Source organism: Podarcis gaigeae, assembly GCF_964106915.1.
Source record: "Podarcis gaigeae genome assembly, chromosome: 17".
Classification (NCBI taxonomy): Eukaryota; Metazoa; Chordata; class Lepidosauria; order Squamata; family Lacertidae; genus Podarcis; species Podarcis gaigeae.
The window spans coordinates 27,188,192-27,198,146 of record NC_139694.1 but is presented as its reverse complement, the minus strand read 5'-3'; the positions used below and the strand labels follow the sequence as shown (position 1 = coordinate 27,198,146).

Here is a 9,955-nt window from a genome sequence, read left to right as displayed (position 1 = left end):
GTCTTCTTTCATATGTTTCAGCTGCACAGCTTACTCCCTTGCCTCAAAATATTTTGTTGGGACTTGCTACCTGATAGGATGACACCAAGGATGCTGGCCAAGTAATCCTGATTCAATGTGGAGTGTCATTTAATTCCTGTCTCTGTACTAGATTTAAGGATATTTTTTGTAAGCCACTGCGATCCTCTTGGGTCTATAAAGCAGGATATACATATTCTCCCTAATACAAAAAGTCTTGTGGCCTGTCTCAGTAACATTTTTATTACAGGAAGTGTTCTAATATCAAACATGTGTACGGATCTGTTTTCAATATTAGTGGGCAGTGTGTGGGTTTTGCTCCGCTCCACTCCACTCCACGTTCACAGGTAGTTTTGACAATGTTGCAGGAAATATGCCCTAAATGCCCACCGGAACAGAAACAAGAAAACAATAGCAATTTAATATTCATGTGTTACTGTGCCTTTGGCACTGATACATTAAGGTTTTCAAAGGACTGGTGCGAAGCTCCACATGGAAGGGTAACAGTTCTCAAATAAAAGTATTGTCAAGTAATGTTTGCAGCTGTATTAACTAAATTTTGTTTTCCTTTTTATAAATATTGAAATGGGGGCCCTCTAGCTTGCATCTCTAAAGCAGCCCTGCTCTTTCTGATTTGCCCACAAATCAGTAGTTTAGTGATTCCCAGATTTAAAATTGAGCTGGCTATAAATTGAGCTATGAATTCCTCCTCTGTTTTGTGGTGGGGGCTGTGCTAAGTCCTGCTTTTGGCAGTTTTGCTGCTGCAAGATCCAGGTCTACCTTGGTGACTTCACAAAGGATCTCCAAGTGACCACCCCAAGAGGATATTATGAGTCCCCTGTCCTTTGCAGAGCAGGCCTGGATTAGTAGAGGCTTGAACAGCAGCAAGTTTAGGGGGAAAGAGAATTTGTGCTGCTCTAGGAAAGCTGACTAGCTGAGATGTGCAGAATACTTTCTTCCTTTGTGACCTGCTGCAGTGAGATGAGGAAGAGCTAGCCTACAGGTTGCACCCCAGAAGAAACAGGACTGCAGCAGCCATGGCTTCTCCAGCGGTTTCACGTCTCTCCCAACCATGCATTTGCGAGATTTGCGACTGTGGGTATGTATATGCCGTGTGCTGGCTTGCGCAATCATAGATAAAGATACACACCTCCATCCCCATTCACGGTTAAGTCGCTTTTGCAGAGCTGTTACAAACAGACAGAATCTCTCGCTGTATTGTGGTCCGCGGTCCCGTGGCCAAGGATGTATACGAGTTGATTTTCAGAACAGCCACGTGACTTTCAATGCCTTTACATAGCTCCATCCTTATTTCAGACAGTGTGATATATCAGTATATCATTATGTTTAGCTGGTGATATATTGTGATGTTTAAAACCAGCTATTGCCCAGCCCTACTGGGTGGCTGGTAGTATCTGGCCTGACCTAGAAGTTTGGGGGGAAATGTTGCTGGTAGGGATCTGGGTGGTCATTCTTTGCAATCCGTAGTTTCTTCTGCTTGGTGTGAATTTGCATTGCAAAACACATCAGGTCTTGGTTTTGCCCATTTTGTTCCTATGTGAATTGACTTGCATCCATAAACCGTCTTGCTTAGGACAGCTGTTGGTCGTCTAGTAGGGCTTTTCTGAACTGCATCAGCTATACTTTCCTGCAGGGGTAACCATCTCTATATGTTTTCTGGATATGCATTAGGACAGTACTTGTATAAACCAGTAGTGCAGCTTGATCACCAGGAACCTCGGGTTTTGTGATTGCAGAGGAAAACTTTTTAACTATGAGGTGCCCATGGCTACTTTCTGATATCACTGGCTCTAAGCCCATGTGTTTTCATGGCTGTCCAGACATTGATTTCAACCTTGCAGTACTCCTTTTTTAATTCTACACCTCTGATGCAGTCCAGACATCGCATAAAGTCAGCATACTGACATTGGGTGACAGTTTTCTTGAGCCTCTGTGGGTCGTGACCTGGATGCTCCTGCCTGTGCGAGAGGTTGCTTCAATCTCTACATCTGGAGCAATGTGTGTGGGCTCACAGCTGGGGAACTCGATGTGTTTGGTGGATTTGGCACGGAGCAGAAACACACACATCGCCCACTGTTAGTACATCTGTGTCTCCTTTATTTTGGGTACATTAACACTTTTCCTAGCCTTCCACATCTGTTGCTGTTTTTCCATGGCACTGACAGTGGTTTCAGATATATTTACAAAAGGAGTCGCGCTGGTGCTGAATTTGGTCCGCGTTTGCCTTAATCTCTCATTTATGGATACACTGGCTGCTCAGCTGTCTTTTTCCAAAGTGTCTACATTTCAGTGGTTAGCGCCACGGACGCCATGCAGAGATGTCTGTGAGAAGCTGGTTTTTCAGCACAGCCAGCAGCAAAATAATGTTATTCCACAATTATTTGTATTTGCGGTGTGAAACTCTGTTTGCTTGACACAATTCAGCACAGTCCATCCTTTCCAGCTTGAAACAGGATTAAGTGTTGACAGTCTCCTCCAACTCATAATAAGAAAAGAATGAAGGGATTGAGTTTATAGATGAGGACAATAACTCACTGGAAGACCCAGAAGTGGGAACTTGTTTAAGAAGTATCTTTAAATGTTGGAATCTAGACTCACAATAGTGTGCTGTAGTAGATATATATGGATTTGTGTGGTGATGAGCTCTCATATTCCTAGCAGATTTATCTGAATTCTTAACATTCCACCACACTTGTGTGATCAAGGATCTGAACCCAGGGTAGATCAGAGCAGGCTTGATTCTCAATGACTGGGGTTAGATGAGTCAGTAAACAGATGTACCCCACAGACTTCCCCACCTCTTAGGAATGAAAAGGTAAAGGACCCATGGACGGTTAAGTCCAGTCAATGGTGACTATGGTATTGCGGTGCTCATCTCACTTTCGGGCCGAGGGAGCCGCCGTTTGTCCACAGACAGCTTCCTGGGACATGTGGCCAGCAGGAGTAAACCGCTTCTGGCGCAACGGGACACCATGATGGAAACCAGAGTGCATGGAAATGCCATTTACCTTCCCGCCACGGTGGTGCCTATCTATCTGCACTGGTATGCTTTCGAACTGCTAGGTTGGCAGGAGCTGGGACAGAGCAATGGAAGCTCACTCCGTTGCGGGGATTTGAACCGCCGACCTTCTGAACTAGTTGTTTAGAGCACGGCACCACCTGCTCCCTTAATGAAAAAGCAAAGTATAGCATTTGGGGGAAACAGCTACAGTCGAGACAGAACCAGACCCCAAGTGACTTAGCCTTCACTGACAGGGATCATGCAGTGTGTCTCTTTGACCGCAGCATACAGAGGTGTTCTGCCCCCTCAGAAGTCCTTGGAGTATCTATGGAGACATTCTATGCAAGGAAAAGAGGAAAGGGAGCTGCTAGATGCAGGCTCTACGTGTTTCAAATTAGTATGTTCAGAGGTACATTTTAAACAACCAATCTTGCTATTCGGTCTCTGGTGATTCTGCTGTAAAGTAGCTTGGTCTGTTTGGCAGAGTTGCTGGAGACCAAAGATTAAGGCTGGTTGTTTTTACGATGTTCTTCAGGAGCATGCTTAATTTGAAATGTCTTAGATCCAACAAAGTGCACTTTGCACTGAATGTTCCTGCTTTTTACCTGTATTGGTGCTTTCCCATGTCTACATCCGGCCCGTCGTTTAAAGCCATTTTGTTTGTAATATGTGTTGTAAGGACGTGCGCGGATGGCCATACGCTTCTGTTTGGGGAATCTGAAGTGCTGGAAAGCCTTGTCTTCTGATGAGTTTATTGCCCTCAATAATTCTCTTAAGATAGTGGTTGGTAGTACTGAAATGGCTTGAAAGGTAAAGCAATCTGTACTTCTGCCCTTGATAAATATGAATATTCGGATGGTGCATAACTTGGGCAAAAGGTGCAAATCCACTCAGAATTCGAAAACTAGCAAAGCTGTGTAAGATCTAGCTACATCTATTCTTCTATAGTCTCTCTCTCTTTTAAGAAACAACCTCTGTGAACTTGGCATGTATTATTATTATTATTATTATTATTATTATGTACAGGTGGTAACCATTTTGCCTGCATTTAGTTGACATGTGACCGCCGATGCACAGGTCCTTTTGGACCCGGAGGAGGGGGCAGCTTATGCATACTCTACTGTTGTGCATGGGGGCCAGGAATGGAACCCCTGTGCAAAATGCTCACCCCCTCTGTACTATTCGATCCAATGTCTCTGGGTGGCTTTGGATATTAAAGCGCATGCACGCGCGCACACACACACACACACACACACACACACAATTCCTCGTAAAGATACCAAAACCAAGGAAACTTACAACAGCAAAAAGGCCAGCGAACCCACACCCTCCAAACAAATCCACCTATAAAACGCACAAACCATAGCTGCTAAAACAATTTAGCAATCCAAACCAGCAAAGGAGAACTTTGTGCAAAGACTGAAGCACCCAAGGGACAGAGTCAGTGCAGTGTGTTCCCTCCAACCCAGACAGCCTATTCAGCAGGATACCATGGTTGATAGAGTCAAAAGGATTGAAGAAAACTGACAGTGTGTCACACACACCCCTGTCTGTGTCTCAGCAGAGGTCATCCCACAAGGCAACAAAATCAGTTTCCGTTCCGCAACCAGGCCTCAAGCCCACCTGAAGAGGATCTAGTAAATCAGTATCATCCGCAGAGAGTCATGAGCTGAGCAACCACCCACTCAAACACCTTGCCAAGGAAGGGATTTTCTTTTGAATCCGACATATAGTTATTAACACCTCCTTGGTCCAGACTATGTTACTTTAGGAACAGTGCAGTCATGGCATCCTTTAAAGACTCTGGATCCAACGCCTCTTTCGATGAGGAATTTACAACCACCTCGACATAACAATGTGGAACTTCTGTCTCATTTGTCCTTTCAGATGCCTGATGGCTTGCTGATGTTTCCTAGCACATATCATTATTTGTGACCTTGCCCGTTGCAGGGCATAACATAAGGGGAGTGCTGCATCTATCAGCAGGAAGCTATTTAGTCTGGGCTGTGGAGCCATGCTAGGGATATCCATCAGGACCCTCTGCAGGGCTGGAGAGTGATTCAACTGCCTGTGTGTCAACAGGGTGGCTATTTATTATTTTGCTCCAAAGAATAGAGCTGTGTGTATTTTGCTGGCTTGCTTTGTGCTTTGACCAAGAGATTTGAACACATGGGAAGCAGTTTCTCTTCTCAAAAGTTTTAAATGCATGTAACGTTCCTTCATCCTTCACGGCGAGGTGAAAATATGTAGACATGGATAAAAGTACCTAGTGTGAAATATTTACATTTTAAGAGGGCATTCAACACCTGGTGCCCTCACCTGAGTATACAAGCTCCAGAAGCCGTTCAAATAACTGCAGCAGGAGAAGAACAGACCCACCTAGGTGCATTATTTTGAATATTGACTTTAATGGAAGGCACACACCAGCCATTGTATGTTTGCGAAACAGGCGTGCATCTGTTCAACAGGTTACCGCAGAGGTGGTGAACTTGCTGCCCTCCAAATGTCGCTGGACTCCAGCTCCCATCATCCCTGGCTATCTGAAGCCGGGCGGACTGAAGTTGTTGAACTCCAACTCAGCATCAGTATCTGGGAGAAGCACAGGGTCCCTATTCCTGGGTTACAGTGATTTGGGCTGGAACCAAAGGTTTACCTTCGCTGACCGAAGGAACTTTTTCTGCCAGGAAGACTTACTGTATCCACAGAAGAGGACCTTTCGGATCTGAATACGAGTCTTCCCATGAGTAGTTGTTGTGCACCTAATGTGCATCTAATATCAACATTGATGCTCCAGTTGGCATCTGATTTCTTTCTGAATCGTATCTAACAACAATGCCGGTAGGTTCTGGGCTATGGGATCTGACAATGGCAGCTAGCAGATTGAGGTTGAATCCTGACAAGACAGAAGTACCGTTTTGGGGGGATGGGACGGGCAGGTGTGGGAGACTCCCTGGTCCTGAATGGGGTTACTGTGCCCCCGAAGCCTTGGGTAGGCTTGCCATACACCTGGAATTTCCTGGACATACCCAGAATACAGCGGTCGGAAGCAGTGCCCCAGCAGAAATAGGCATATCCAACCCATGTCGGTAGTGTTGTTTCTGCCAATTTTCCTTTAAAAAAAGATAAAAAACAACAATTTTCCTTTGCTCTAAAACTTTGGCAAAAACTTGACAACTTTCTTGGCAACCCTAGCCTTGGGGTCATTTTGGACTCACAGTTGTCCATGGAGGTGAAGGTTAACTCTGTGTCCAAGGTGGCTGCCTACCAGCTCCACCTGGTACGCTGGCTGAGAGCTGCCTGCCCACAGACTTTCTTGCCAGAGTGGTGCATGCTCTGGTTAGCTCCTGCTTAGACTACTGCAGGGGTCAGCAAACTTTTTTCAGCAGGGGGCTGGTCCACCGTCCCTCAGACCTTGTGGGGGGCTGGACTATATTTTGAAAAAATAATAATGAATAAATTCCTATGCCCCACAAATAATCCAGAGATGCATTTTAAATAAAAGCACACATTGCACTCATGTAAAAACATGCTGATTCCCAGACTGTCCGCGGGCCGGATTTAGAAGCCGATTGGACCGGATCCGGCCCCCGGGCTTTAGTTTGCGTACCCATGGTGTAGGCAATACTGAGATAGATGGACCAATGGCATGTCTCGGCATAAGGCAGCTTCCTGTGTTTTCCACTCCACTATAACATTGCTTAGAAAAAAAATATTTGCCCAATCTGAGCTAATCCAAAGTTGGGCTCAATGTTCCACTATAGCCAGAGAATTGGGGCTAAATTTAGGGGTACCAATTTTGGACAGATTGGTTCAAAATATGCCACTCTTGAGGCTCCACCTTGCTGTTGTAGCAACAGCAGCCAAGTAGCACCAAGATGGAGCTGGGAGTTTGCATTGGGAGTGGTTCAAGATGATGCTGCCATATTGTAGTCTAGTAAGCTTCTTGGATGCCCATTATCCCCCACTGCTAAGAGGACATGGCCAGGAGAGGAGGGCAGGGACTAGTCAGGGCCACTAATTGCTAGTCCTGTTCCTGCAGAAGTTCTCTGTCGCTGTCAACAAGGTTCTCCTCGGCATCTTTTTCCCTCTGAATTCCACAGGGTGGCAACATAGACCTTAGAATGCCAGAATGTGGAGGTTGCTGTTAGCTGTGAGTGCTCTTGCCTCTGTTCGCTTGCCTTTGCTCTGCGTTCTTTAAATCTGCCCTATGCTTTTGGGAAGAGAGAGGTACTTTACATTTGAAGGTGCTGATAACTGAATGCCCACCTTCATTCCCAACTAGGATTTATTATTATTATTATTACAATGCAAACACCACAATTCTATGATTCTATGGAATGCGAGGTTAGGGAGAGAATAGGTGGGGAAGTATTAGGTCTTTACTCAGTCAAATAACTAGTCCCTGCAAATGTGCTCTCCCTCCCTGCTGCTAGTTTTGAAATACAGTGGTACCTTGGTTTTCGAGTGTCTCGGAAGCCGAATGCTGAAAACCCAGACATAATTGCTTCCGTTTTCAAACGTGCCTCAGAAGTTGAACAGCATCCGCTGGGTTTTTTCATTTTTTCTCCATTGACTTTGACAACCGCCCTTTGCACCTCAGTTGTTGAACGTTTCGGAAGTCGAACGGTCTTCCGGAATGGATTGTGTTTGACAACTGAGGTACCACTGTATCTTGCCCCCATATGAACCTGCCTGGAGCCTGAGATCATCACCCTTCCCTGTGTACCTTCTCCAAGGTCCAGAGAGTGGCAACAGGACTCCACACACTGCTGTGTGGTGAGCCAATCTTGTCATCTGTTTGATGCCAGACAAAGGTATTTTTTGTCTCCTCAGCATTTGGGGAATAGCTCCCATGATATTGTATTGGTTAGCCTGTTTTAAATGGGTTCAAACAGTTTTTTTATTGCAGTTTTTACTTGGTTGTAAGTCACTTGTGACTCAGACTTATCCCCTTAAACTTTGCTGCTCCTGAGCAACTTCTGTTGTGAAAGGAGCAACCTCTCCCTGGCGATTACTTTTCACATTTGCCTTCCCCAAATAGGGCTGTGCAGTATATTGATTTATTATCCAAAACCGCTTTGAAGTCCGTAATGTGATACTGGTTTCATAATTTTTTTACCTGGCAATATATTGCGAATCATGATGTGTGTGCTATGCAAAAATCACAATGTAGGAAAAACCATGAAGCCAGCCAGTGCCCTTACATAGCTCCATCCTTATTTCAGACATAGTGATATATCGGTATATCGCGATGTTTAGCTGGTGATCTATTGCGATGTTGGAAACCACCATATATTGCTGAGCCAAACCACAATGGAGGGGCGGGCGGGCATCTTGGCTGCACTGAGCTCTGTAGAGCAAACCCCAGAGCTTTTCATCAGTGGGTTGAATCCAGACTTAGCCACATTCAGAGCAGACCCATTGAAATCAGTGGGGCATATTAGCAATGAACCATGCAGTCCTCACCATGTCTACGCAAACTTTTGTGGTTGTTTAGTTGTTTAGTTGTGTCCAACTCTTCGTGACCCCATGGACCAGAGCACACCAGGCACTCCTGTCTTCCACTGCCTCCCCCAGTTTGGTCAGACTCATGCTGGTAGCTTCAAGAACACTATCCAACCATCTTGTCCTCTATCGTCCCCTTCTCCTTTCCCAACATCAGGGTCTTTTCCAGGGAGTCTTCTCTTCTGATGAGGTGGCCAAAGTATTGGAGCCTCAGCTTCACGATCTGTCCTTCCAGTGAGCACTCAGGGCTGATTTTCTTAAGAATGGATCAGTTTGATCTTCTTGCAGTCCATGGGACTCTCAAGAGTCTCCTCCAGCACCATAATTCAAAAGCATCAATTCTTCGGCGATCAGCCTTCTTTATGGTCCCGCTCTCACTTCCATACATCACTACTGGGAAAACCATAGCTTTTACTATACGGACCTTTGTGGGCAGGGTGATGTCTCTGCTTTTTAAGATGCTGTCTATGTTTGTCATTGCTTTCCTCCCAAATGCAGACTTTAATCCTGTTGAATTCCACAGAACCTACTCCCAGGTACTTTGTGTTGAGATTTCAGCCTCAACCTAGGATCCAACCTAGAAGGCCAACCACAGTGGTTGGCATTGATACAGAAGTTGCTGTAGTCAACTTACCAGTGCTGTTTCCCACTGGATCAGCTATGGAGGCATAGCTGTTGCTGGGGTTGAAGTACTGCCCTTTCAGTAGCAAGAGTGCTAATACCCCAGCATTCCTTATGTGCAGCAAGAGGTTGCTTTCATCATCAATCGTGCTTGTTGGCTCAGAATGCTTTGTGGATAACTTCCCAGCATGTTTCACAAAAGGATAGCTTATTACCAAGGCAATGGCCCACAGCATGCTGGGATACATTTTATGATGTGCATGAATGCGCTGGCTAGGAGAGGAAATTATTCTGATGGAATACCACCAGTGGCAGGCTAAAAGTATGGCTCTCATAAAATAACAAAATACAGTCAAACCTCCATTGTTGAACTTGTTATGTACTGAAGTTCTCACCCTGGGCCAGCAGGGGGATACTGTAGATAGTTCAGGTCCACATATGCAAATAAGGGTTTGAAAGTGACGTTCAGTGATTGGATAGTTACAGAAAATGGTTACTGTTGCGTTCTAGTGGAGCTCTATATAAGCAGGCTGGCTGAACCCTTCAGTTCTGTTCTGTTCTGGCCCGTGAATAAACAAGAGCTGTTTGAAGAATTGCTGTGTTGTCTGATATGTTCACCCACAACTTAACAGAACTTAATCCTTTTTGGAAGCCCATTTGGCTTCTGAAATGTTTGACAACTGAGGCACGGCTTCTGATTGGCTGCAGGAGCTTCCTGCAGTCAAGCGGAAGCTGCATCAGACGTTCAGCTTCCAAAAAATGTTCAAAAACTAGAACACTTCCGGGTTT

The 9,955-nt window shown here is 45.3% G+C and overlaps 1 protein-coding gene and 1 long non-coding RNA gene across 2 annotated transcripts in view; one reads left to right on the top strand and one right to left on the bottom strand.

The window, feature by feature from the left end:
• Positions 1–763: 763 nt before the first annotated feature.
• Positions 764–9,955, top strand: part of SAXO1 (stabilizer of axonemal microtubules 1) — a 34,695-nt gene continuing 25,503 nt past the window's right edge. The window contains exon 1 of the mRNA XM_083719320.1: positions 764–1,117. Coding sequence (XP_083575446.1) covers positions 1,056–1,117 — 62 coding nt within the window. The 5' untranslated portion in view covers positions 764–1,055. The remainder of the gene's footprint in view (positions 1,118–9,955) is intronic.
• LOC310835333 lies at positions 5,429–9,254 on the bottom strand. The gene is made up of 3 exons (XR_014559563.1): positions 9,176–9,254; positions 5,735–5,810; positions 5,429–5,629 (listed from the first exon to the last, which is right to left on the bottom strand). It is a non-coding gene; the product is annotated as an uncharacterized lncRNA (long non-coding RNA).